Raw genomic sequence first — 27,475 nt, 5'->3', positions numbered from 1 at the left:
CTGCAGATAGCAGAAACCACTTTGATCTTTTGAAAAGCTGTATGCGCTGAAGCCATGTATGCAGTGTAAGGACCAGAATCGAATGGTTTTACTGAGGAATTCTAAGATAGATAGAAATTGTTTCAAATGGCTGTGGGTTTTCCACCTCTCATGGGTAACAAGGAGTATCAGAATGGAAAAGTTAAAGATTTGGGTTTCTTTTGGGTGCCTTTTTGGATGGGGAGAGTATAAACCCGCTTTTTTGATGCAGTAGTGCATACATTAATTCTGGCAGCGGGATACAATCATTCCAGTAGCTAACTGTATCTGCTAGTATGATGAGTGAACTCATTATCTGGATAGCTATTTATTTTTGAAGCATCTGGCAATGGCATATGGGACATTAATAGGCTTGAATTGACAGCTTCGGTGTTAATAACAGACTGTCTTCTGGACTGCACTGCCTTTAGGATGCCTCCAAGCTCAGTTCACTGGTTTCTTGTTCTGAAGTTCATAGCTAGTGTCAGAAATGTCATCAGATTTTTGCAGGAGTGTAGCTCCTGTGACTGCTCAGTCTTAGCTGAAACATTTATCTTTAATACTTGATGGTATTAAAACATAGTTAGTGGTTTGTGCCAGTCCTAAGACTTGGTGGTTGCATGAAGGGGATGATTCTTTCCCCCCTCTAACTGCACTCTCGCTGCTTTTGTTTTGCTGATCCTGTGTTTGGGGGGGAGGAAAAAAAACTCCTGCTGGTTCAGGGAGGTGAATTGGCTCGTCAGCAGGTCGATAACACCAGGAACACTGTAGGGGAGGCTTGGAGCAGAGGACAAGGAGCGGGGCATGGGATCTCCCGGTTAGTAGCAACAAGCTGTCAGATCAGCTGTCTAGCCAAACGGAGTTCTCCTTCTCCCTGAAAAGCCTTTCAGATCTCGGCTTGATGCGCTGTGGGTAAGAGTAGACACCGAGGCTAGAAGGGAAGCGTTATACATGTTTTAGACTTAGTTTGTAGATGTACAGATCTGAACACTTACATAATCCTTCTGGAAATTAAAATTCTCTTCGTGTTGATGATTCAAAAGCATTTCCATACTAGTAAATACTGGGAATGACGTGCTGAATTTCTACTTGTATTGTTCAGGAAATCTTCAATTTAACAAAAAACTGAATTCTTGATTGATACAGTCTCATCTTGGTCTTACAGTAAAATGTGTGGTATAAATCATAAATAGATAGCTATTTTATGACTTTGTGTTTGTGATGCAGAATTAAGAGGACCGATTATAGACTTGCCCTCTGGTACCTGCAGGCATATTTTCTTCTCATCAGTTTAAAAAGAAAAACCAAAAAACCTGTGTCCTATTAATTGAATACAGTACTTCTTTCCAATTTAATGTTGAAACTCTTTTGACTCTCTCTTCATTTGACTGGGATTTTTTGGAGTGAGTTAATACACTTTTCAGCTTTTGTTTCAATTACTGAGGTATTTAAACAGGGTGCAAAGGGTAAATAGCTTCAATTCTTTCAATACCTGAAAGACCTGCATCTTTAAGAAGTTGAAACTCTTTATAACAATCTACCTACATGTGCGATGTGAAATGTCCCAGGGGCCTAGGCTATCATCTGCTTTCCTGGTCAAGAGCGATCCCCATCCCCCAGCTCCCTTTGGAATGCCAGAATATTTCTCTCCGATGTGAAGCTGCATGCTATGTAAAGAATGCATATGGGGCTGTGCTGATCCTTTATTGATAATTACATTTAGATTCACACAGTCGATTCCATGCCAGTAGCTAATCTGTATTAAAGCAAGTCACCTAAATTTTCTGTTTATAAAACCTGCCTGCTTAAATTTTGTGCAAGATTTGATACAGTGGGTGTCAGCAGGTGAGTTTGGCTTTTTTTTTATTTAAGAAAAATCTAAAAGGTTGTTTTAAATAAATATTACTGTGCAGAAAGGTAAATGCTTCAAGGGCACAAAAAGATGCTTCTTGCAAGGGTATCAGGAGTTCTAAAGATGTTGCCTCACAACCAAATAAATGCTTAAAATATGAATAGTCCTAGTAGACCTAGCGCTGTGTGGCTGCTATTTTCTGTCTGCGGTTTAAGCTGCCTGCGATTAGGAAAAAATGTTGGAAGAATAACTTAAGATATTGGAAATCTGAGAGAGACACCTTAATTTGCTTCTAGTTCTGTGAAAGGGTAATAAAACATGCAGGCCCAGGTTATCAGCAAAAAGGAGGGGAAGCCATCCCAGCAGGAAAAAAATATTGCTTGTTTTCGGGGGTTTTTTTCCCTCTAACTTTTTAAAAGCATTTGAAAGAAGTACTTTCAAAACTGCATTTACTGCATATGTTTGTTTGGGCTACTGCAGAAACATGATACATGTCAGTCAATTCTATTTCTATTAAAACTCCTTTCTAAGGCATTCTTTGAGTTTAAAACAGTGTTTAAGGATCCTTCCTCTTTCTCTGCTGTGCTTTGTATTTGGCTTTTTTCTCTTATCTTCTGTAAACGCATTGACTTTCAGATCACCTGTTCATCTTCCCGTTTTCTCCAAATGGAGGGTCCAAGACTTTAACTTCCAGTTTGGTTTGCCCTCTGAGTAACCTTATCAGCTGATCATCATCCCTTGCAAGGTGAACGCTGCTTTGTCACCATGTTCGTACTACTCCTGTCACCCTGGGTTCAGGTGTCAAAAGAGATAACAATCTTCCTAAAAAGATAGTCTATTTTGAAAGTCTGTTTCTAAATCTGTATTATCACCTCTCGCTATCTTAGGTTAATACAGGAGAGGAAAACAGAACGAGATGATCAGCACAATGTACAAATTGAAGTTTTCAGTTTTGATATAGCTAAAGATAGTTTCTAATAACATGTAATTCAGAGACTACAAACTCCTCAAACTGTTAAAATACTTTTGGTCATCAGTTTCTGCTACATAGATTCCTTGGAGCGAGTGGGTATGTCTTCACCATCCTTGAGTTGTGTTTTTGTGCAATCAGCATTCAAGTTATGAAATTAGATACTGCGTTAATTAACAAAGTAGGCACATCTTTTTTAGCTTGAAGAATTGTAGTCCTAACACGGTGATTTGTCCTTCACCATTTTGTACTTAATTCTGTACCTGTGTGTCAGAATAATAGTGGTTTTTACAAAGCTAAGAATTTTCTTCGTGGACAGCACGGCATAACTCAGTACTTTACCTCAGTGGATTATTTTTTAAAAGAGTATTTTAGGCATCTGCATTTCTAAGCATGGGATAATGATCAGTCAATTATTGCTTGCTTTATTTTATTAAATGCAGTACAGATGATTTTAAAGGATTGTATTTTCTTAGTGCAGTTTGAACACATGGTCTGTGTTTGTGAAACTGATAAAAACTTAAGTACTTTGAGACTTGGTACTTTTGCAATACAGCACCTTCCAGTCTGTTTAATGTTTGGGGCACAGAGGAGAAGCAAGGCATGTACAGAAGTTTGATAAATGCCCTTTTGGGGGGGGGCGGGGCAGGCATGTTGAGAAATGATTGAAAACTTGTTGTCCTAATAATTACATTAAGACTGCTTTCCTTATTGCTAAATAAAAGATGGAATAAATCATTCTGATGATCTCTCAGGCAGCAAAGGTGTGTTATATTTCTGGCACTATGTTGACTAAGTAATTACTTTTAAGTTCTTTATGGCTTTTGAGTTCTTTCAAAGTGGTGCTGGGATCCAAAATTACACAGAGTTATAGGTTTCTACCAGTTAGGCTCTGTTTTGCACATAGATAAAATTCATTAAAATTTTTTTCACTGATAAAAGTATATTTAACTATCACCTGACTTCAAAGCAAGGCCTTTCCCTTTATGATGCTTCAGTGCAGGATGATCATAGAGGATCTTCCATGAGATATTGGAGTCTTTTTTTATCTAGCTCTCTGCCTTTTTTTTTAAATAAACTGTCATCAGTACTTTTTTTTTTCCCTTCTCCTCTCCTTTTACCTTCCATGAGGGCAAGGATCTTGAAACTCCTTAAAAAAGTGTCAGCTTGTTTGTAACCCTGTGCAAGTCTGCTGTAGTCACCTCGTATGCGAAAAAGTGATTTGAATGCAGCAGCGCAACTGTTGGGCTTGCGGAAAGCAGGTGATTAGACTTTCTAGCTGAATTAGCAGTTATCTTGACTTCCATTGGTCACAACTGAAATACATTTGTTTGACTCTATTAGAAGTACACCTGTGCAGGATACCTCTGCTGAGAGTGAAGAAAAATGTTTACGAGATAAAGTTTCATCTCAATAAAAGCTTTAGCATAGGGTACTGTAAATGCATCCAGCTCAAAAAAATACCTACCCTTGCTGGTGTGGGTTGATGACCAAAGAGTTAGTCCTCTTGTCATACATAGATATCTTACCCTGGGAAATTAATGAGGCCTTAGATGGGTTTGGACAGCAGTGTCAGACTTCCCCCCCCCCCCCCCCTTTTAAATTATTCTTTTGTCAGAGCTAAGAGTAACATGCTACATAGGGCAGTTATTCCCTGGATCACTTCTTTCCTGGTGAAGAACTTGACTTGTTTTGTAGTCTGTAGAGTCTTCCATATTCCTGTGCAATTTTGCAAATCGCTGAATAATAAAGTAGCCAGTAACTTCAGAACTTGGGTCCTCTTCAAGTGGTGGGGAGAGGCCGGAGGACAGAGGCTGCGAGGCTCGGTCTGCGCCATGTTTCTGTTTGTGCGACTGCCGTTCGTTGGTGACCCCGGAGAGTTATGCAGACAGTCCAAGTGAGCTTTCGGAAACAATACTAAATACAGTACTTTACTGGTAGCCAAAAAGGAGTGCTTAAGGGTAGTATAGCCTGCCTCCTTCTTGCTCTTAAGGATTGTTCTTACTTAAAAAAAAGTGCCCATTTACTTAATGGGGGGGACAGGTGGGGGAAGCTCTGTTGGTAGAGGCTTCTTGAGCAAAACTGCTTCGTCCTTGTCCTATGCCCCTCTTGGCCCTGCCGTCACTGTTCAAGGAGCCTTTACCGTGTTCTTTATTTTGGCTGCCAGTACAGACTATTTTAAGAAGAAGTCTGAGTGGTAGCGGGGTAATCTTTGTGGTATGCTGTTCGCTTGTTTGGGGTGTGGTTGTTGTGGGGGTGAGGAATGAGGGCTAAGGCAGGAATTTGCAGCCCTTTACCTTGCAGCAGGGTTGGCTGTAGACTGGTTTGATAGACTCGCGTGTGATTCATGCCCCGTTGCCAGCCCTGCTTCCTCGCCCCGTTGCCAGCCCTGCTTCCTCGCCCCGTTGCCAGCCCTGCTTCCTCGCCCTCGGCAAGGACCGGCCTTCGAGTCGGTGAACGGCGCTGGGATGGGGCCAGCTGGGTTGCAGGTGAAGGTGGAGCACAGAGAGGGTGACTGGACCTGGTTGCAAAGGAAGCTGCTTAGTCATTAAGGAAAGATACATTTGAGAGGGACCAAACTGTATGAAGAAAACTGGGATAGGGAACAAGAGATAGATAGTGGGATGTAGATTGCCTGTGTCACAGAAAACTGTTACCTCAAGGTGGCAGAGACAATTTAAATAAGGAGGTGAGACTGCTACCCGGGCAGAGCAAATAGAAAACAGTGAATTTGACATTAGAGGAGGTTTAGGGTTATGATAGATTGCAAGACCATTGCCAGATGAAGACAAGTCCAGAAAAGATTGACCTGGAAAACAGGCAGGTAGAGGGTAGGGCAAGAGCAGAAATGAGCAGAAATGTTGGCTAATTGGCAAGAATTCTGTCAAGTTTGTGAATCTATTGCTTTCTGAGAGGAGCCAGCAGACAGAGTGCCTAATCCTTTTTGTATTGAGTCAACACTAACAGCTATTGGTAATTTCTTTAATTCATGCGGAAGAAGCTGGAGAAGTGCATCTAACATTTCTGGTCCAACTAATTAGGCGTGTCTTACAGTGGAAATTTTCCAGGTATACTTAAAAGTCTGGAAAACTGCACAGAAGGTGCATGAAAAGCACATTAATATTGCAAACTTAATTTCAGTACTACTTAACCTAATATGGGTGAATCATGCTTATGCATTGATAAAGACCATAGCCACATGATCACATGCTGTTTCTTTGAGAGGGTTTGATTTGTGACTTCTCTGGTAATATGCTAACACAGAGTTGTGTAAGAACCCAACCATGACTGAACGCTTTGTGCAGTGGACAGCTTAACTCTGTTTTTAGGCTAATTTAAAAGATAATCTCTAATTTGGTGTGTTCAATCTTTACTTCTGCTTTCTGCTTATAAAGTAGGCATAATAGCACTGCTTCAACTGGACAATGTCAGGATGGAAAAAATGCACATGCAAACTTCTGGTTTTGAAACAGAGTATGGGTAGTCCTAAAAGTCAATAAATAAGGATGTGGAACCACACACTGAGTAATGAGAATAAAACAAAATATTGAAATAGCTGCTCATTAACTGAACACTGCCCATCTGATTCAGGCAGTGGTCCCATATTTTAAATCGTATGGTACCAGATGAGGTTAACATACTATCTATACATAGTATCCAAAGTGACCTACTAGAGGTAACTTTAAGGCTTCATAAGTGAATTTTTACTTTAGTATTTCATAAACTTGTGTGCTTAATATTGCAGACTGTGTATTAATCTGTGTAATTCTGTGTGTGTGCATTTTTATACATATATTTGCCTTTTTCTACTTATACAGTTAATTTATGTATTTGTCCAGCTAATAGACTTGATACTGTCTATGACCATCTGTCAGAATTTCATTCTGTGTAAGAGCAGTGTGACTTGGTGAAAGGGGATCTTTATACACATTCCTCTTGGATCACCTGACCTCAATCAGGCTGTTTAATAGCTCGCCTAGTAACTAGGGAAGATGCTGTGGTCTAGAAATGTTCTTCCTAAAATAATGTGCAACTACAATTATTCTATTTTAAGATGGAAACTTAACTTTATGGCTGCAACTAGTGTAACTAAATGCAGCCATGTGGTGTTGGTGACTAGATCAGGTTTCTCAGAGAAAGATTTGTCTTCTCTCTTATGATGTAAATAAAAAGACTAAATTTGCTCTAGTTTGTTACAGTTCACAATGCATTCTAGCAATACATTTCTTCTGTTGGCAGTGCAAAATGAGATAACTTCATCTGGTTTGTTTAGCAGTATGGAGAGCGCTTATCGTAAGAGCTTCGGAGAGAATATATTTTCAACTTTTACAGGGAACTACTCTTCGATTCAAGACCATGCAAGATTGATTTATTTGCATGGCTCCTTAAAATCGTCCGTGTGCCTTCATTTCATTTGCCTAATGCATAAAGCAATATATTCAGCAAATAATATTTTTGAATGGGTTGCTATAAAATATAGGCCTTATTTCAAGAAAGTAGAATTGTCTCTGTTCAGAAATGCTTTATTTATTTATTTATTTATTGAAAGTTATCTTTAGGCTGTGCTGTAAGGATTATTTTTTCCTTAAACACAGGCAAGCTTTGTCAGGGATTTAAATGGAACAGCCACAACTTTGGCTCTTCATTTAGGTCAAAAGAAATTAATGTGAAATGGTTGTTGTGTTTTAACAAATCACTACTTATCAGATGATCCATGGTAACTATGTGCTTGATTTTTAGAAAGTAAAAACACACTTGAGGTTTAACTAAACAAGTTTTACTCCTAGGAATGTCATCTGGCATGTAGTGGCTCAAGTAAACCTTGTTAATCCACTCATGATGCCTGCACCCTAACTTCATGGGCAATAAATATGCTCCTAATTTTTACAGACAGATCCGGTAACTTTATATTTGAAAGCAAATATAAGGAGTGTGGAAGGAGGGATGTTTAACATCTCTTTGGTTAATGCAACAATCTTATGAAACTATTAATCCTAACTTCTGATATCTATTCTTGGGATTAAAACTGAATATATTGAGTCTGTTGCCCAGTTTTATGTCTTTGAAAGGTTTTGCTTCAGCAGCAGGCAGCATCTTTTTACCACAACTGGTGTACACGTGATTCATTTCACAGTGGCATAGATCATTTGTAGACTAGATCTATCCTGAAAGAAGGGAAAAAACCAAATCCGCCAACCAAAGTTGGATATACAGCTTGAAATTTCTGAAAAAAGATCAGAAGTACACTTACAAAATCTTTTTTTCTTTTTTCTTTTTTTTTTTTTCTTTTTTTGGTCACCTGAACCTATGGTATTTTAAAATGCACAGCCCAAGCACATGAACAACTGAATCTGTTTTTTTGTTTTATATTTAAATTGGTATTATTGGTTAGTTTACAATACTTTCTTTCAGTGATATAAGCTGCAAACAGTAGAGGACACCAGTTGACAGCCAGTTTAATTTGCTGATTCATCTGTTATAGCAATGGCTTCAGGCCACAGCTTGGCTTGCAGATTAAAGGCTGAGAGCTGCGAAGATGATGGGACTTGAAGGAATGTTGGTAAATTGTTGCTAAGTGAAAGCAGTGCAAGTGTTTTTATACACGATCCTAATTTTGCATTGATAGAAATCCTTCTACCTTGAACTAGCAATCACTTTTAGTTAAATGGAGATCTGCCTTTAAAAAGATGCAGGGATGGAACAGCTGGGTATTAGTTAAGGGCTTCTTCCATGGGTATCTTGTGCAACAAAAAATGCAGCTCAAATAAGCTTATGTTTCACAGCAATCAAACAAAGTTTTGGCAACAACTTCGCAAATGTCGTCTTTTCCTGGCAGGCTTGCAAAATAAACCTGCTGGTTTAGTAATGAGACTTAAAGGGAAGAAATCCAGGAAATCTTTTCTTGCCAACAAGCAATCTGGAAGAGGGTTATGAGTGAAGAATTGATGGTTTCTAATTTAAAAGAAAGAAGTCTTAAGTAGAATTAACCCTTTTTTGTGTGAAGTCTGACTCTGAGAAGTGTTTTGAATATGTAATTCAAACACAATATGGATTAGGAGAGTACAATTTCTTTTTTCTTTTTTCTTTTTAGCACTAGCAGTAGAACTTGAGGTTGTTTATATGAAGAGAACAAATAGCTCACTGACCTCTGCCTTTCAGAATAAGTTATTTCAGGAGAGGGAATGCTGTCATTTAACAGTGTTTTGTATATAACGTCACTCTTCTTCCCCGTAGCTGTAAACACCAGCAGGTATGCTGAAAGTTATAGGATCCAGACATACGCAGAATATGTTGAGAAAAAACATGAAGAAAAACAGGCAAAGAGAAAATGTACAGAAGATAGTTGGAAGGAGATGGAGAGAAAGCGGTTAAAAACTCAATGCACACCTTATGTTTCCCAGAGTCGATACTACTGTGTTAACAGGTGAGACTTTTTCTGCATTGCCAACTCTTGCATTTTTATTGCATTGTTATTGCCAGTCTATCAACTGTGGGGTACTTTTTATCTGATAGGTGGCATTTTTCTCTTTATACCGCTTTTTTTGTTTGTTTGCTTATAAATCAGTGGTGGGACATCATCTGTCACAACGTCATTGGTAGAAGAGCAGAGAGGGGATGTGGTCAAAAACATGTTTAGACATGTTTTAAGACTGTTGGGATTTTGGGGACAGGTTAACTCACAGCTTCTGAGCTTGGCATAGCAACACTATTTCTTATAACCAAAAGAATAGAATTGCTTCCTTTATTTAGTTTGCACCTCTGAATGGCTTGTGTCATTTGGAAACTTTGCTGTTTTCTCAAACTCCTGTAAATGCCTTTTTCTTTTTTGGCTGACTTTTGTGGTGATAGCACTGCCACAGAGAAGGGTATGAATTACTGTCTGTAGCAGCCCTAATGAAGTCTCCCTCCTGTCTCAGAAAAAGGAGGACAAATGATTCTTCTATGGCTTTGAGTATTTGGAATAAACTTTGAAAAGGGTTTGAATTATATTTGTAAATAGTGGACCAAGTCTGGAGACCTCGATTTTGATTCAGGTACAGTAAGTTACCATGCACGTTTCTTGTTCCATCTTTACCTTGTCATATTAATTAGAGGTATTTGATGTGAAAGTAACATGATTTTTTTTTTAAGTGATCTATGTGGCTGTGAATGGGGAGGACTTTTTAGTGGGTTTTTTAATGTTAATCAGACTATCAAGTTATTGCAATTTTTTTCTCCACCCAGATTCTATCAATTGTATTTAAAAATAAATTGCAGTGGAGTGCAAGTCATGTTTTTGTAGTTTGCTTGTTGCAGTTAGACCATATTAGAAGGGCATAAAAACAATTCTGAGCTGCTGAGCTGTTTCTGCTTTCTCTTTTCTGGGAATAGTGTGATAAGTTTGAGCTTTCATTACGTCTTCCTGTAAATGTTATCTGCCACGTAACAAATATACTGAACTTGTTTTGTTCTTCTTGTCTAAGTGATGTTGTGATTTGCCTGCAGTGCAGAATTAAATGCAGGTGTATGTTTTGGCTAGTTGTCAAATTTTCATGCTTTTGTCATGGTTGGAATTCTAAAATTGTAAGAGATGTGTTTGATCCCTAAAAACCGTATGAAAGAGCCTGGTGATAAAATTCCTATTAAATGAAGTTAGCTTGATGAAATTGTGCTTTTGAGAACTTGGGAGTGCCTACTGTGAAGAGCTGAAGAGCTCTTAAGTTTGTCCTGGCACTAGTGCACATGTGCTATTATTGGTACCTGATGGCTGAGGTTTAAGTCTATAGTTTATTGTTAAGTCTGTATTAAATAGTCTAAGAATATTTATCACATCTAGATTCTACTGCAAAGGTATCTGGAGAGTCCTCCTAATTTTATTTCTACTCAAGGAAGTACCTGGCATTATTGAATGCTGTTATAGGTATTTTGGGAGTTGTACAGATCCTGGGCAGATGTTGAGTGGCAGCTTATGGTTCAACCCAAACCCGGCTTATTCTTTTAACATATACTTTGGAAAACATTAAAGTGATGCAGAGTTATTATCTCTCAAAGAAGTTTGAGGACTACTGCAAATTATGAAAATGGCTGAAAGAAACTTTGAGTAAATTCTTTTCTAAAAGTTATGGTATTTCTCAATGAGTTGTCTTCCTGAGTACTTAATCTCCTTGAAAAATTTTGATCTGTTTTTATATTGTTGAAAAATCCCACATGATGCTTCCTGATATATGCAGCCTTGTTTTGGGGTGATCAACATCTCGTTGCTTTGAATAGCAGGCTTTATTTTGTTTATAGGCAGAACTTCTTTTGTATTTAATGTTACGTAAGTTTTTATTCTTTAACTATTCGATGAACAGAGTGATTCATTTCTGTCCCAAACTCCCTTTCATGCAGGTGTTTTGACATGTGTTTCTCAATTTTACTACTTTGTTCTTAGTTAGATTATGTTGTCTCGTCAACTAATCTTTTGTAAATGCTTCCTCTTAAGTGTAATCTGGCAGTTATACCAGATTAGGAATAGCATGGATCCGCAAACCTTGCGGTCTTTCAGTTCACTCAGGCAGACTATAGATGTGTTTTCCTTTCCAGACAAAGTTATATATATTAAAAAAAAGTATATATTTTTTGATATGGATTGATTTGAATCATTTAATTGAGTACTGTGGTGTATGTTGTAGCTGGTGTCACATAATAGCTTTATGTTACTGCATCCTTTATTTGTTTATTTACTAGTAAATAAACATACTGCATCAATTTCTGCTAGGGAGGACAGCTACAGAACAGCCCGTCCTCTCCATGATAATATATATATTTGGGCTGCTTTATTTTCCTCCTTTTTTTTTCCCCTCCCCTTCCCCTCTTTCTTCCACTAATGAAGCTGTTCGATGTTTCTTATAAGTGAACTTTGTCTTACATTAACAGATTGATAAGTATATTATGAAGGTTCTTTAATTCCTGTCATACTAACAAACTGCACTCCCATATTGTAGAAGAACTTTATTTCAGAAAATATAGTGTAACAGAATTAATAGTAATTGCAAGGCAAAAATAATTTCTGTTTAGTATATGCCACTTGTATACAACACATTACTACTGGAAATCAAAATTGGTGTTAATGGAAAGTCATTCCTTAAAAAAGGTATGCCTGATGATTAACGTCAGACAGGGGAGTGGTGGAAAAACTGATGCATTTGACAAAATTTGAAGTAGTTAATAAGCTCTCTTCTCTAAAGCCATTATTCAGGACACATTTTAAAAGGGAATGCATCATGGCCTCTTGTGTATTGTATAGCACCAAGTAGGTTGTGCTCAGTAAAGAACTGCCTGCCAGCTCTGCCATGACAGTTAAACACACTGATTTAACATCTTTTCCTTTGCAAAACAGTGTTAAACCATAGCATGAAAAATGAAGTAGGGTATGGGGTTTTTTTGTAAAACTTGATATTCTGCACTACTTGTAGTTGCTTGTTCTAATTTTCCTCATCTAGGAATGGGTAAAATAAAGTAAGGTTAATGGCAAGAGACTTATACTATTTAAGTACGGAAAAGTGATACGTCATTTTGCCTTACAAGTTTTCTAGCTAAAACCAGCAGCACTGCATCTGCTGTCAAGTGAGGGTGCTGTTTGTAGCACCGCTTCCTTGGATGCCTGTATTTTGCTAAAGATACTTTATCCTGATCTCATGCTTGAAATGTTCACGCATTTCTGCTGCTGATCCCTTCACTAAGTTTGTATTACCTCTTGTTACTGTTTGGTTGTTACCAAAATGGTTGTTTGTAGTGGTTTATTACTAAATAGAGGATAAGAATTGGGAAAAGCTGAGCCCTTAAAGATATGGATAATAAATATTGCAAACAAATTATTATAGTATTCCAGTGTTCTAGTGTTATTTGAGGTCGTTTCATCTGCTCGTAAGCAGAAATGACAGATTATGATGGGCTAGTAAGTACCCCCACCTACCCACCCTCTGTTGTTTAAAGTCACGAGAAAACACAGGATCTAGATTTTGGTTTAAATGAACTGCACTTGAAGCTGGAGGCCTGTACACATCCAGGCCAATTCCAGATGTTCTGCTGTGATGGAAGTAAGTGGCCCTTTTAAAAGTAGGCTACACTTCTTCCAAAACAGAAAGTGCTTAATGCTATTTATCATCGTTTTCCCCCTCTTTACCCAGTGCCACTTGCTGACTCTTTCAAAATAATTACTATAGCGCTAGCCGGCTTGAAATGACATTGCAAAGTTCATGAGCGGTTTAATCAGGTAGCGTCTGTGCTCTTTCTGCCAGTAGAGAGCTTTGTAAGTCTACCACATCCTGTTGATTCATCAAATTGTGTTTGGTACTAAGCTGTTAGTCATACTGCTGGAATTTCACAAAAATACTGTGTTCTTTGTTTTTTAAGATTATACTTATTATGAATAGAAACTGAAAATAAACTCTACATTTTCTGTTTCTACCATCTTCCTCCACTGGCATTCTTTGGGTAAGTTTTGCCTGGAGGCTGATGTGAAATTAGGCCAGTGGGAGGGAGAGGTTAGGGAAGAAGGGCTGGGGGAACCTGCATACCCTGCAAAGGATTAGGAACCGCACCTACCATCCTCACCCGTGTGAAAGCTGTATTGCATGCACTGGGTAGGTTTGCCAACTGGCAGTGTGGGATAAGCTTTTCTTTACCCCCTCCCCCGCCCCCCCCCCCCCCCCCCCAAAAAAAGAAAGAGAACAAAAGTCCATTTCAACATACAAAGGAAGTTTCAGAACCCTTTAAAATATCTTGTCTCTAAAAAAATATATATATATTGCCTGCATAATTGTTGTATATGTGTGTTTTGAGACTTCACTGAGTGCTAGCTTTGTTAATTAGTGAATTTGGTCTCTGTCTCTAAATATGCTGCAGGTAAGCAAACAGTCGAAGACTCTAAAGCAGTGTATCTGAATTAAACACTTACTGATAACTATTATTTTGCTTGGTACTTCTGCTTTGGTTAGTTGTTTCTCAACAGAGAAGGAAATTGAGACAAAAATAGGGACATATTCCAAAATAGCTGGTATAAGTAGAAAACTGAACTTTGCTCTGAATAGTGCTGTAACTTGTGTATATTTAACTGTACTGATTTGCTGCTATTGCTACGTGAATAAATAATGTTGCTGTAGTCTTTGAATCCTATTTTATCTTCAAGAAAAATAAGAAAAAAAAATCAATCCTTAGTGATGTAGAATCCATGCAATCAAAGAAAGAATGTAGAATGAATTTAATATTTCAGGTGAAAGTAAGCAGTCAACAGTTCTTGATTATAAAATACCTGTATTTTGGTCTTTGTGCTGTGCTGCCTGTTTCTTTGTCTTCTATTGTCTTTTTTGTTTGTTTTTCCTTTATTTATTTTTATGTTTTTTTTAAGGTACTTGCAGGAAAAATATAAGGCCTAAAATTAATTTTCTTATTGTACCTTGGTACATAGCTAATTACATGCTGAAGGTGAAGAACTTGTTCTTCCTTATTTGCAATAACTTCTTGAGAGTCTAAGTTGAAAAAAGTTGTAAGCTCAGCCATGAGGCCTTTTCAAAAAGGGAGCATATTCCTACAGCAAGAGCAAGTTCCTTTTTAAGAGCCAGGTGCTCTAAGTATCCTTAGGAAACCATTAGGATCGTAATTTATAGCTGCTCCTGAGTCTTTCTTCCCAATGCACTTTTTCAGAATACCTTTCCTGAAAGTGGGAATTCTTACAAAGGTTTTCTTTTTTTTTTCTTTTCTAAAATGCTTATTTCTTTACTAGATGTCGTCTTCTACCACCACCATCCCCAGCCTAGTTTTTTGTCTGTTTTACAATGTTGAGACTGTATGTAGGGTAAACAGCTCTATCTATCTTTTTGGCTTTCATCTTTTTATTGGTGGTAGTTGTGGTGTGACTTGAAATGATGGTTTGTAAGAGACCGTGCAAGAAGGCCTTCTGTGTGTGAAAGTCTGGAGGAATAGCCAGCAATTCATCAAAGTAAATGCTGTTTGTGCTCCTAAAGTGGAAGTAAGAGCATGAGGCTAAATCATATGTTTCATGTTTGTTTATTGCCTTTGGACATCCCAGAAAGAGTCTGTTTTTAAATTGCAAAATATTCAGCCGAAAAAATTCCATTTCAAAGCCAAAACTATACAGCTAAATTTAACAATCTTTTAGCTGAAACCTTAGTGAAAGACCATATTCCCCTGCTATTACCGATTAAAAGAAAAATAAAAAAGCTTGTAAAATTGTTCTATAACTCAACAGTGATTTTTATTTATATATTAAAAATGTCATTTATTAATACAGCTATGTTGTCTAGTTCTTAAAGAAAAACTAAAGGCTTATAAGCATAAAATTAGTGTTTCAAGTACATTGTGCTACAAGAATATTAAATCGTACCTTTAAATAGCTAATATTCATATTCCTAGAAGCTTGTAATGGGAATTGGTTTTTGAATTAGCTCCGTTGCTACTGCAGTCTTTATTTTTTACATTCATACTTGATTTGATTTAATATTGTCATTTGGCATTCAAGAAAACTTAGCAATAGTATTCCAGTGGAATGAAAATCTGTGCAGTGTCATTTCAGCGTACGCTGAAGGAAGTAGAGTTCCAAGTGCATGTTCGAGCTGTATTAGTCAGGCTCTGTTCAGATATTGCCTACAATTAAATGTGTGCTGTTTTTCTGTGCTTTTATTTTACCTGACTGATGCATAGTAAGAATCTTTACTTTAAATCAGATCTTGAAGTTCATTACATGGAGCTTGATGGTTTTTTCTACCTCTATGTAATAGAAATACTTTTAGAACTACATACAGATCAAGAGAGAATGAAGTGAGCATGTAGAATGCTTCAGTGTTGAGATGTTTGTTCGAGGCTTAATAGTTGCAGAGAACATTGTCTATCGAGAATGCCCTATAAGAGCTTTCATAACTAAGGCTGAAGAGAGTTACGAAGAGAATAAAAATTAAAACTCAACAGGGATGGAGAACAGCTGTAAATACTATTGAGCTGCATGATTTGATCAGAATCGTGGATAAATATGAAATGTCTATACCACAAAGAATGAATACCTTCAAGTACATGAGGTGACACAGTAGGTAGCATATTTATGGAATATTATAGCTAGTCACATCGTCCAGGTGATGTCATTTCATGGTGTACCACTTTCTAGGGAATTTATTCTACTACTTTCATAAGCATTTAATTGACGTACAGCACCTAGTACCTATTAGGTATTCCTGGTTTGTTCATAGTCGTATTTCTTCTGTATTTCAGTTTTACAGGTACCAGTACATTGGGAAAGAGAAGCATGAGTCCTATTCAGGAAGAAACTGGTTCTGATGATATGGAAGAGGGAGACGTCCAAGATCTAGAATGTGATCAAACAGACTCCTGTGCAGAGTCTCTTCCAGATGGTAAGAAGAGAGCCAAGAAGTTCAAAAAGATCAAGAAAGAACAAGTTCCAGCAGGTAAGAGCACAGTTCTTACTCACGTTTTTTCTTTTATGTTTGGAAATGCCCTAGGCCTAAGCAGAATATAAACTGGCTTTTTGAATGTCTCAGCTTTTCTGGGCTCTTATGAATGTAATGCAGTAAGTCTTCATATTTAAGTTACTTAAGCTGTAGATTGCATCATACAGAATGTCAAAAAACAAACTTCAGAAACTGAGGCTGAAAGGCAGTCTCCTAAATTCAATAACCAAAGGAAACAGGAGGTAGTTAACTTATTGATTACTTTCCTCCTCAAAATAAAGCCATTTGAATATTTTTAACTATTTTAAATCTCTTTTTACTTAGGTAACCTTAACTGGAAAATGGCATCAAATATGTTTTTGTGTATCATAAGCAAAATTGAAAGAATTCTGGATTCTAGAGTAGATTTCCCTGTTAATCCAACAAACTTTATCACAAACTGTAAGACTTGCCTAATGTAGACCTTTTCCCTTAAGACTGACTGGATGGTGTCATAGCTGAATGAGATGCATGCAGCTCACCTTGACCTGCTGGATGTGTGTCATTGCACAATTTGCTTGCAAATGAGCCCAGTTTTGATAAACCTACCTGCTGCCATAAAAGCTAACACATGCTTTTTAATTAGCAATTTAAGATTTTATAGACTGATAACATTGCACTATACATCCTTTGCTTAGTTATTTGTGAGATAAGGATTTTCTGTAAACTGAGGGAACAGTGGAATTTCTCAGTGCAGTCAGTATATTACCTACCTTTATATTTGACCCAAAACCATGACAGTCTGCATGCCTGCCCTTTACCGCTCGTCCAGCACACCACTTGCCGGACTGCTATTTTAGGCTGACTGCAGTTTGACCCAGTCAGACTGCTGTGTTACATCCCCTGATACCAGTAGAGTTGCAGCCTAGTTATATCCTTGCCTCTCTAGAACATTTCATGAGCATGTGTTGACTTTCTGAGCCAATTCAACGGAGGAGTAACTTTCCAGACAAGTGCTGATCCACTGGGCTCTTAAATTTACACGGCTCCTTTAGCTTTCTGGGTCCTCTGCATTTATGAATTGCTAAACTGTGCTTTTTTTCTGATGTTAACTTGGCAAGACAGTGATGAAAAGTGAGTATGTTTAAAATCCCTTATTGCTGTGGTTCCAAACATTTTGGACAAGTGGCACACAGTCACCCTTAGCAGTTCTTGTAGTCTACCACATGCTCTGAGTAAGCTTTTGTTTATTAGAAAGGCTTACTGGACTGCAAGCAGACCATTCACATTTCATGGATGGCTAGTTGTTGAAGCTCGAGGAATCTCGCTTCCAGGAGATGCAGATTTTGAAAAGCAGAAGAAGTTGTAGGTCTTTATTATAAACTGCCAAGTTGTGGATTTGCCCAGGCAATAAACACTTTTTCTTTCTTCTTGGTAATGTATTTTATAAATCTTCTTTTTAAATCTTGTTTCGAACTCAAACAATTGATTTTCAAGCATTATATCTTCTAGTAGAAATGATAAACCCAAATAATCTTTTTCATGTATTCTAGAGAAGTGTTTTGATACAATGCATATATAAGTATGTGCAATGATCTGTGTGCTGTTTCCACATAGGCTTTTTTGTTCTAATTTGGTTGAAGACTTTTCACTTTTTTTTTTTTTGAATGTCTTTAAGACGTAAATGTGTGTTTAAATTTTTTTGAACTGTGTGTCTGATTAAAGCTGTTCCTTGTTTCACCTAATATTTTTGTTATGTTGGATGAGTTATTGCAGCCTGTTCAAAACAAAATAATTAAATAACCTTGGGCAACATGAACCTCAAAGGATTTGTTTTTTGTTGATCTATTCATTGCTGATTCTGTTTTAACTTAGTATTTGCTTGTAGAAATGGATTAGGATATATTAAATTAAGTCATTCAAAACTCTTAATTCTTGGGCATGTGGAGCACTGCCTGTATTGAAATACATTCAAATATCAATACTAAGAGCTAAAATTTCACTTCCATTCCTGTTCTAGTTGCTTTTATCCAGAAAGTGATACTGTATACCAAGCATCCTTTCTCCACATTTTGGTACAGTAGATCTCTTTCTAAGTTGATTCAAAAGCTGAGATTGAAAATTACTTTTTTCCAGTATTTCAGTAAGGCAGTTATGCCATGTAAGTGTTTGCTACAGAAGACCAGTGAATGAAAAAATGACAGAACTGTCTCCTATAATTCTGAGTATGAAGTTCATGGTCTATATTTGGCATGATGGAAATGCATATTGTCAGTATTAGTGTAATTGGTCTTTCTCAAATTATTTTGGGCTTGAAATATTCTTCAGTATTTTAATTTTCTTAACTGCCATAAACAAAAGTAAGAGCAAGCATGTTTGGGAAGGCAGTATTATTTAACTTTCTCCTATGTATTACAAAACAAAATGACTGCTTAAAAATATTCATAAATTGCAAGATAGTATTTAACATTTAGGTAAGGAACTTGAAATTAACTATTATTGCTTCTTTGTTCTTCAGTGGGTTCAAAATATATATATATATTTTTTTTTTTACAGATGAGTTTTACTCTCTAACTTTTATATTTTCTTATTATTTACCTGCTCATATAAACATTCTGTTGGTTTCTCTTTATAAGTGTTGACTTTCCAGTAATATATTTAAAGCCTTGTGCTCTGGAAGAGAAAATATGCTTTCTTATGCTCTGAAAGAATCAAAAAGTTTCTGGATTTAATTTCTATTCATTTCAGTATTTGTAGATTGAAGTTTTTAATATATTGTTCTGTGGCTTTGTCTTTTAGGAAGCCTCACAAGTAGTTCCACTGAAATTTTTGAAGTCCCTGAAACATGGTAGGAAACAACTGCCTTAACAAGTGGAATTGACTCAAAGCAGTTGCAAGAATACACCTCTTGGAAGCCATACTTTATTTAAATAAAGTGGTGTTAACAAAGCAGTATGTGTCCTGAAAATCAGTTTAATTTTTTTAAACTGTTTACTGAACAATCACTGTCAATTTTACTTGTGTGTATATTAACTAGTTTACAGTTCTGTTGTTGATCATGTGAAATCCTTGCTGTCGTAAATGATGTTAGATTTAAGAAGCAAGACTAAATGTATTTTGGTCATCTACTTTGGCATGCTGGCTATGAAATGTACAAAAAGAACTGGCACTATATGAATTTTGTGCTAGGCTGTTTCCTGTGCTTGAGGGGAGTTACCGTAAATCTCCTAATGTTTAGATTTCTTTCGGGCACTATCAGTATGCTGTCAGCATTCTTGAGAAAGGTGGAATTGCAGTATCTCCTATTGCTTTCTACCAGTTGCTTCACCTGGAAACCTCTTTTAGTTTTCCATTTCCCTCCTCTCTCCCTACCCTAGTGCAGCCAGTATTCATCTAAATACCAGCTTTACACTTACCCTATCCTTTAAAAAAACCCTGTAATTTATAAGTTCCTCAAACATGAATGTCCTGGTGGGAGGTGATATTTCTTTTTCACATCTACTGCTGTTTTCACTTTTAAGTCTTGATCTGATTCTTCCCTCCTCCTTCCCCAGTTAATGGGGTTTTTGTAAAAATGTTTTTGGTACCTGTGACAAACCTGCTAACTGCACCAGCCCTTTATTTGTTTAAAAAAAAAAATCTGCCTTGGTAGATTTAAGAAAATGTTTGATATTTAAAATTTTTGTATCATGGAAATAAAAACAAAAGATGTATTTCCATAAAATGAAAATTAAAGAAATTTTCTTAGGATCTGGTTTGTTTTTATTTTTTGTTTTTCTGAAAACTGAAATGTTTTTGTGTGCTTTTTTTTTGCTGTTCATAATACGGACAATTTTTTGTCTTCATAAAATTTTCAGCTTGTGATTAGCAGACCCTTTGGGTCCATGGACTACTTTCAAGAAATTTGTGAAATGTAACCAAGAAAAGCAAGCCTGTTGTCAGAAGCTTTATATTGCTATATTTCCACTGGAAAAAAATCTTAAGAGTTTTTCAAATCAGAAGGTTCAAAACCATTGCTGTGGAGAGTGGAATATTAAGGAGGCTTCATCACATTGTATTTGCAGTGGAGTCTGAACCATTGTCATTTAAACAATGCAATAACCTGTTTGAAGGTATGCAAAAATTTTGTGTTCTTTTTAAATGATAATGAGGGCTATCTTGAACTAGCATTGCAGTGGGGAGGATTAATTTAAGGCCCTCGAATGTTTAAAAGGTTTTAAAAGTTTTATTTCTAACCTTGGAATACTGCTGGAGATGGTGGAAGTAGGTTTTCTGAATAGCATGCAGTACATGAGAAAGAGGACAGTCTTGTTAGTAATGCAAGGGGATTTTAGGAACTGAGCTCTTCTGCTTTCAAGGGTCCAGAGACTTTCCTTCCCTGAAACTTGGGACATTAGGAGTAAATACTTAGATCACTTTCAACTTGAATACCCCAAAATGCAAAGAAAGGTCAAATTCAGTTTTCAGAATATATGCAACAGTTTAAAAAAAAAAAAAAAAAAAAAAAAAAAAAAAAAAAAGAGAGAGAGAGAGAAAAGAAAAGGCATGACATCCCTGTTTTGGGAGGGCGCTTAGGGTCATGATCTCACCAGGATACAAAAGCATGTAAGGGACTGTCAAAAGTACAGGTTAAAATGCACACAAGTCTCCCATCAAGAGCTGCAGAGCCCTGCCCCATTGCAGAGGATCCATCTTTGCCTTGGGGCTATTAGGAGCTTTCTGGTGTACTGACTTGGATCTTGATCAGTGATACTTGCCTACCTGGTAGGGGAATAGAAGTTTTAATTGTGTTACAATATAGAACCTTAAATCCTTTAACAATGTGTTTCTTCAGCGTAGGCCAAATGTATCATTGTCTAAACTGTGAAGATTTTCTTCTTTGTGCATAAAACGCTGTTTCTCTGGAATACACTTAATTTTTCAGATTATAACCTGTTTAAATACATTGTGCAAAAGTTAACGTTCTTAGACACGTTCACTATTTCCACTTTTTCCCCTTGGACTAGTAATTTTGAGGAGCATAATGTTATTTTAATAATGTCTTAGTATTGTTTGGGTTCTACAGCTGTAGTTAATACCTCTTAAGAAAATAGTGCTGTTTTGTTTTCTCATCCTTGTATGGTGGTGGCTTTACCAGTTAACATGTAGTTAAGCTAATAAAACATGATTGGAATGAGGGACTATATTATTTCTAATCTGAAGTTTGGGGTGGAAAACTGTCCAGGGTCAGTAATACGTGGTGTCCTAAGGCATGGATTGACCCCACTGGTGTCACAAAGTCGTCGGTTTTTGGTCTTTGGTAAAATTCTGTTCATTCCAGATGATGTCACTAATTCTAGAAGGGAAGGTAGCTTCCGCAATTGTGTCCTAGTGCGTGTGTGTGAAATAAGTGCCTAGAACGTGGATCTCCACTGCTTTTGTTCCCAAAACGTGAAATTGCCGTCGCTAGTCTTCATGGCTTGGAAGGTCCTTGTGGGTTTTGAGCTTGGGGGTTCCCGTAGTGCTACGCTGCTGCGGAGGGATGACGGGGCGTCGTTAAGGCTGCTTCGTTATGGATTTGGGACCGACTGGTAAGTGCTGAGAGGCCGTTTCGGCATAGTAAAGAGTCAGAAATGTCTGTGATAGGTACCATGATAGCATGTGTACGATTTTTGTTTTCTGCTCCTGCATTGCGTTTTTCCTGGGGTGTGTGGGGGGGGGAGCCCTCCCACCCCCAAAACTGAGGAAGCTGTTGAATTTTGAGGCCAATCTTTTGCTTTCTATTTGGAGGAACAGCCGCAGCTAGGACAGTGTCCTGGGCAACTGCCCCTTTTGGGGCCTAATCGGCTTGGGGCGGGAGGAGGAAAGGCCGCTCTGTTGCTGGAGGAGTGGCGGGAGGCTGGGGGCAGAGCCAGGCCCCTGGCGCCCCTCAGCACCTCGGGGGCGGCGACCCCCAACTGCTGCGGCCTCCCCAGGGATCGGGGTCACCTTGCTGTTGACAGCGTCGAAGCGGAAGGTTTTCTTCAGCCACCGGCTGGGGCAGGCGGCCCTCGCTGGCCCCCGGGGCGGCCGCAGGAGCCTGCTGCCCCCGGCCGCGGGCTGTTGGCGGGGGACGCTCGCGGGGATGTTAAAAGCAGTAAGCAGCAGTATTTAGCGCTGCTGGAAGGGAGGGTTGAGGAAAACAAGGGCTTTTGTCGGGCGCTGAGAGGACGCGCAGAGCGAGCGAGCCTGCCGCCTTTGCCTCCCGAAACGGGTGGCCTCAAACCGGGCCTCTTCTGAGGAGCCGGCACGTGTCTGTTCGCGTGAAATTTAAACTTAACGGTTATTTATCGACAGTTGATCGAGGGCTTTGTAGTTTGAATCAGAAAGAAAGTTAAAACCGTACTTAGAGGAATAATTTTTAAATTCCTTTCAGGCATTTCCGTAAGTGTTAACTTGTATCAGAGCATGTAGGACTGACAGCAGGGCCTGAGGGGATTTCGTGGTGGTGAGGAAAAGCACGAGGAAAAGGAGAGCCGTGTAGCATAGAGCGGTAAGGGCAGACCACGGGTGGCCCTCGGCATGGATTTGAGGTGGGGACAGGTAAGAGTGAGCAAAGCCTAAGGGAGATTTTTCTATCCCAGGATAAGTAAAGATTTCTGTTAATCAGCTGCACTGCTGGGAGTGCAACAACCCAGTTTTGGTCTCAGTTTTGGGCTTATGGTTTGCAGTAGTGGGATGCGTCTCCCTGCGTTGTGTCATGACTCTCATGAACTGGTGCAGTGCGTAGAATAAAAAAACTTCCTATTCATGAACTATTGCAGAAGTACTTCCCTAGAGCATAGCTGTATCAGCTTTCTATTTCCAGTTCTATCTTATTGGCCTTTATTTCTTATTTTACTTCTGGAAAACACTGTTTATCAATCATTTGGTCCGTAAGCAGTTAAATGAGATAAATTGATAGATGATTTTTTCATCACTGAATAAACTATGAGGGAGTTTTTTAGCATAGTGGTTTATATTTTACTAGAAAATTAGGCTTTTGTGTTGAGAATACAAAAACTAACATTGCGTTTGACTAAATTTGAGACCACACTGTTTTTCAAGTAAGGTGTTGTTTAAAGAAGGAAAAAAAAAAAAAATAGCAAAGAAAGTTCAAGTTACAGCATCACCAAACTTTAGGTTTCCTATGCACTTGATAATGTTAGATGTTACTTTTAAAGTTATTTAGTAATCATTTCAATATCTGTAAACAGCTGAAAGTTTCTGTAATTTTAATAACTTCAGTCCTTATAAACTTTCCAGTTCATCAAAAGGTTTCAAATTCATAAGGTATCTTTCTACTTCAGCTCAGTAAGAGGAGACCAAAATTCCCTAAAAATAACATTTAAAATCTTCAGCATTTAAATTCAGTATTTACTGTACTGAGAACAGAGAGTCTCGACTCCTCTCTAAATTTTCTTTTTAAAAGAAGCAGACTTAATGGTAGAGTGTTTAGTACTCTTCTCCCAAGAACATGATCATGTTGTTGCAGTGATGGTGAAGAAATACATGTTCTAGCTCTGTCTTGTCTTTTCACTTTGGGTTCTGACAAGGTGCCCAGAAACTATCTGGTGCCTTGAATGTGTTCTGTATCTTTAAATCATGGTAAACGTAACACCGACAAAAATGTCCTCTGCAATTGATCTTCACAGTATACACAAGAAGACTCCTCATAATCAAAAGTTCTTGGCTTCTGATGTCTCTAGGCTATTGCCAGCTGACCAGATATGTACATTGAAGAAAATTCCTCAAACTATTCTAAAGTGCATTTACTAAATGAATGCACAGTCGCTTTTCTGTATTGCAGCTTTAAGCTGACATTAAACACTATCTGTGTAGTTTTCGGAAATATTGCCATGCCTTCACTGGATGAAGAGCAATGCATGGTGGGTTAGGCTGGAATTTATAAGCTCATTATACTTATAATTAGGATGTTTTTGTTGCTTTAATAGGTTTGCATTACCCTGCTTTTTTTTTTTTTTTTTTTTTTTTTTTTTTTTTTTTTTCCCCCAGCAGAATAATTATTGGCAGCCATGTGCTTCCATGAGCACTATAGCAGATCAAGGATCTGTCACAGCTCAGGATGAACTCACATGGAATGCATCTGTTTGTAAATAGTATATAGAAAACATCCAACCAAACTCTGAAAGGTTACATTTCTTTGCCTTTGTTATATGCATTTCTTGAAAATGGCTGACACCTGTAAGTCCTTGCAGACAATTCTCTAGTTTGATACCGGAGTCACCCTACATGCTGTAATTGGCATCGGTATGTAATTGACTGTGGAAAGCCTGGAGGTTGTGATTGTGCCAAGCCAGTTGCATCTTGATCTTTGATCTTCTCACAACCCAGCAAACAACTGAAAATACCATTGTCTCAAAAGTAATTACTTCAAATTCAGCCTTTGGAGTTGCCAGTTCTTTGTACAAGTCTCAATTTTTAATCATGTAAACAGTTTACGCTGTTACTGTGATAAGACCTGCAGCCTTTTAATGGTTTGATTCTGAAGTCTTTATGAAGACTTATTTATTTAAGTGGTAGCTTGAATATCTTTCACATCCATTTCAAACAAGGGATTTTGCACTTAAACTAAACGTGTTGAAAGTCTGTCTTGGACATTTTATGTATGTACTCAGTTATCTACATTTTTAAAATTAGAAGTTGGATGACCTCATTGCACGTTCTGTATACATGTCTATGTTTGCCATTTCAAATTCTTGTGTTAGGAGAAGTTACTTGCCACATTCCAACAAATAATTGTCTAATACATATTTGCTAATGATTCCACAACACTTTAAAATTGGCCATCCATATTGTTTGGGAAACATTTCAGCCTCCCCATTTAATTCTCTCATGCTGGTTTTAACTTCAGTTAAGATGAATATCTGTTTATTATTAATAGAATTAGTTTTTACTACAACAGCATAGAACTACTGAAAATGGCAACTGTAAAGAGCATATTGTATTCAACTAACAATGCTAACTAATGAAATAATTTCAACTAAAATTTGTAATTAATAATGATAGATGATTAACCAGAATGTTTTGCTTTTAAAGTTATTGGAGTTCTTTGCTTGTAGAATTCTGCTTGATTGTACCATACAGGTTTTGATTTTCTAAGTTACTATTGTTGCTAAAATAGTTTAAAGAATGGATATGTTGGTGCACAATGATTAGTCTATAAAGAAGTTAATAAGCTGGTATTAGTAAATTTTAGGAGATTAATGAGGTGCTGTTTGAAATGTTTAATATTTCATTCTCCTAAAACTGATCACTATGATTTAAATACTTTAATTGAGTTTCTTAATTGAAATATTCTTTCACCTCTTAGGGGTGTTTGAAAGTGCTGTTTGAAAGTGCTTATAGCATAACATATTAATAATTATTTATGCTGTGTATTTGCAAATATGCAAATATGCTTTTGCCTGGAATAATGTCTGAGAATAGGAATTTAATGTCTAACTGATCATCTAATACACGTCTAGCATCAAAATTGAGGTATGTGCTCAGTAGGCTTAAACAGAAGGGCATTTTCTTCCTATGCAGCATCTCCTTGCATGTCAGCAAAACAGGCCTGTGCAGGAGTTCTTTTGACTAGACCCTTGTCTACTGGCAATAGCGCGTGCACAAAAATAAACAAAACAAACAGAAAAGCCCAGAGGCAGGTACAAAGTAGCAAGTGATATCATGGTAGAATATAAAGGTCTTTAGCTTAGAACTCTAAGTTTCTAAATTATATATGTGCATGTAAACTCAGTCTTGTTGAAAAGCACAAAATCAATTGTACAGAAAGGAACACTAATTTAAATTAGCGGCTAGTTAGTCGAAGCACAGTGTGATAAAGGATATGCCCAAAGTAATGTAGAGATTCAATGACAGAAGTAGTTATTTAGTATCCATCAATCTTTTCATGCCTTGCTTCGTTTCTAGAAAACAGAAAAGCTAGACTAAATATAAAGTAAATATGAAACAGTATTTTAAACTGACAGTTTTAACAAATTCTTATTTCTCTTAAAACTGCTCTGAAAGACATTTTTGAACACTTGTGATGCCAGTACTAATGTGCTGAGTTAGCACTAGCTCATACTAAAATACAAATGTAATGTAGCTCATATTAAAAAAACTTACAATAGCAGCTGTACAAACTTTCTGTTTTAAGAAACTGTTTGGGATTATAAATATAAAATTCTAAAGAATAGAATGATGCTGTATTTAAAACATTTTCATAGTTGTATCACTGTAATATTAGCAGAGTGAAGCTTCCCCCCCCCCCCGCCAAAGGGTTCTGTCTCTATAATTGCCGCTTTAATATACGTATGGCTAAAAGTAGTAGTATAAAATAGCACTTTTCTGAGGAAGCTGCACTATCCTACATGGCAAAAAAAAGATGCTTTATAATGAGAGGATTCCCAGATATAGTCTGACAATTTTCAAAGACTTGATGATTACACAAACTCTTTCAGGTCTGTGTTTTTGAAAGAGAACTTGTCTGGTGTCTTTTTGTGTATATGGTATGTAATCTTAAGGTATGTGTGTTATGAGCAAGAGCTAGAAGCTTTTATACATGTATTCCACTATCATAAAATACAGGCTTTTTCAATCTGTCTTGCCAAAGCATGAACTTAGACCAGTGCATTTTAGTGGAACAGGAGATTTTCTATCATTAGATGCTTTCCAATCTAATGTGGATGTCTTCCCAGTTTGAATTAGGACTTTGGAAAATTCTATGATCCTTTATAAAGAGTTTAGACTAGACAGAGTAGTGATATTTTCTGAGTTCTAATTTCTTAAATAAAAGTGGTTCCCTATTTTCCTTCCCATACACATTTTAACAGTCTGAGTCAATATATACAGAATTTAACAATGCCTGACCATATTCTCATCTGTGAATTTTTACTTACTAAAAGGCTCACACCTGTTAAACAAGTCAAAAACTTTCTCTCTCACACACACACACCACTGTAATATTACCTACTTATCCAGAACTCTTTTAAAAAAGATGACTTGGAATATAAACATTCCTGTGAATTGAACAGAGTGTAATTTCAAATTTAGGTATACAATTTAAGGTAGACTTGAGATCTCTAATCAATGTTTACATCTCCATTACTCATTTTGGCAAATATATTTCAGTTTGTTCCCTGCTGCAAGACCTGGAATTATCCCTGTGTTTTGAAATTGCAGTTTCTTTACCTCTCACAGACTTTGTTTTAT

At 37.3% G+C, this 27,475-nt stretch overlaps 1 protein-coding gene across 6 annotated transcripts in view; it reads left to right on the top strand.

Moving 5' to 3' along the window:
- PARN (poly(A)-specific ribonuclease) overlaps positions 1 to 20,011 on the top strand; it is a 63,591-nt gene extending 43,580 nt beyond the window's left edge. For all 6 annotated transcript variants that reach the window (XM_064520372.1, XM_064520369.1, XM_026096404.2 and 3 more), the window contains 3 exons: positions 9,075 to 9,264; positions 16,086 to 16,279; positions 19,061 to 20,011. In XM_064520372.1, the coding sequence (XP_064376442.1) occupies positions 9,075 to 9,264; positions 16,086 to 16,279; positions 19,061 to 19,113 (437 nt within the window). In that variant the 3' untranslated portion in view covers positions 19,114 to 20,011. The remainder of the gene's footprint in view (positions 1 to 9,074; positions 9,265 to 16,085; positions 16,280 to 19,060) is intronic.
- Positions 20,012 to 27,475: the final 7,464 nt, after the last annotated feature.

Source organism: Dromaius novaehollandiae, chromosome 14, assembly GCF_036370855.1.
Source record: "Dromaius novaehollandiae isolate bDroNov1 chromosome 14, bDroNov1.hap1, whole genome shotgun sequence".
NCBI classification, from domain to species: domain Eukaryota; kingdom Metazoa; phylum Chordata; class Aves; order Casuariiformes; family Dromaiidae; genus Dromaius; species Dromaius novaehollandiae.
Note: the sequence above shows the minus strand (reverse complement) of the source record. Positions and strands in the feature narration are given on the sequence as shown.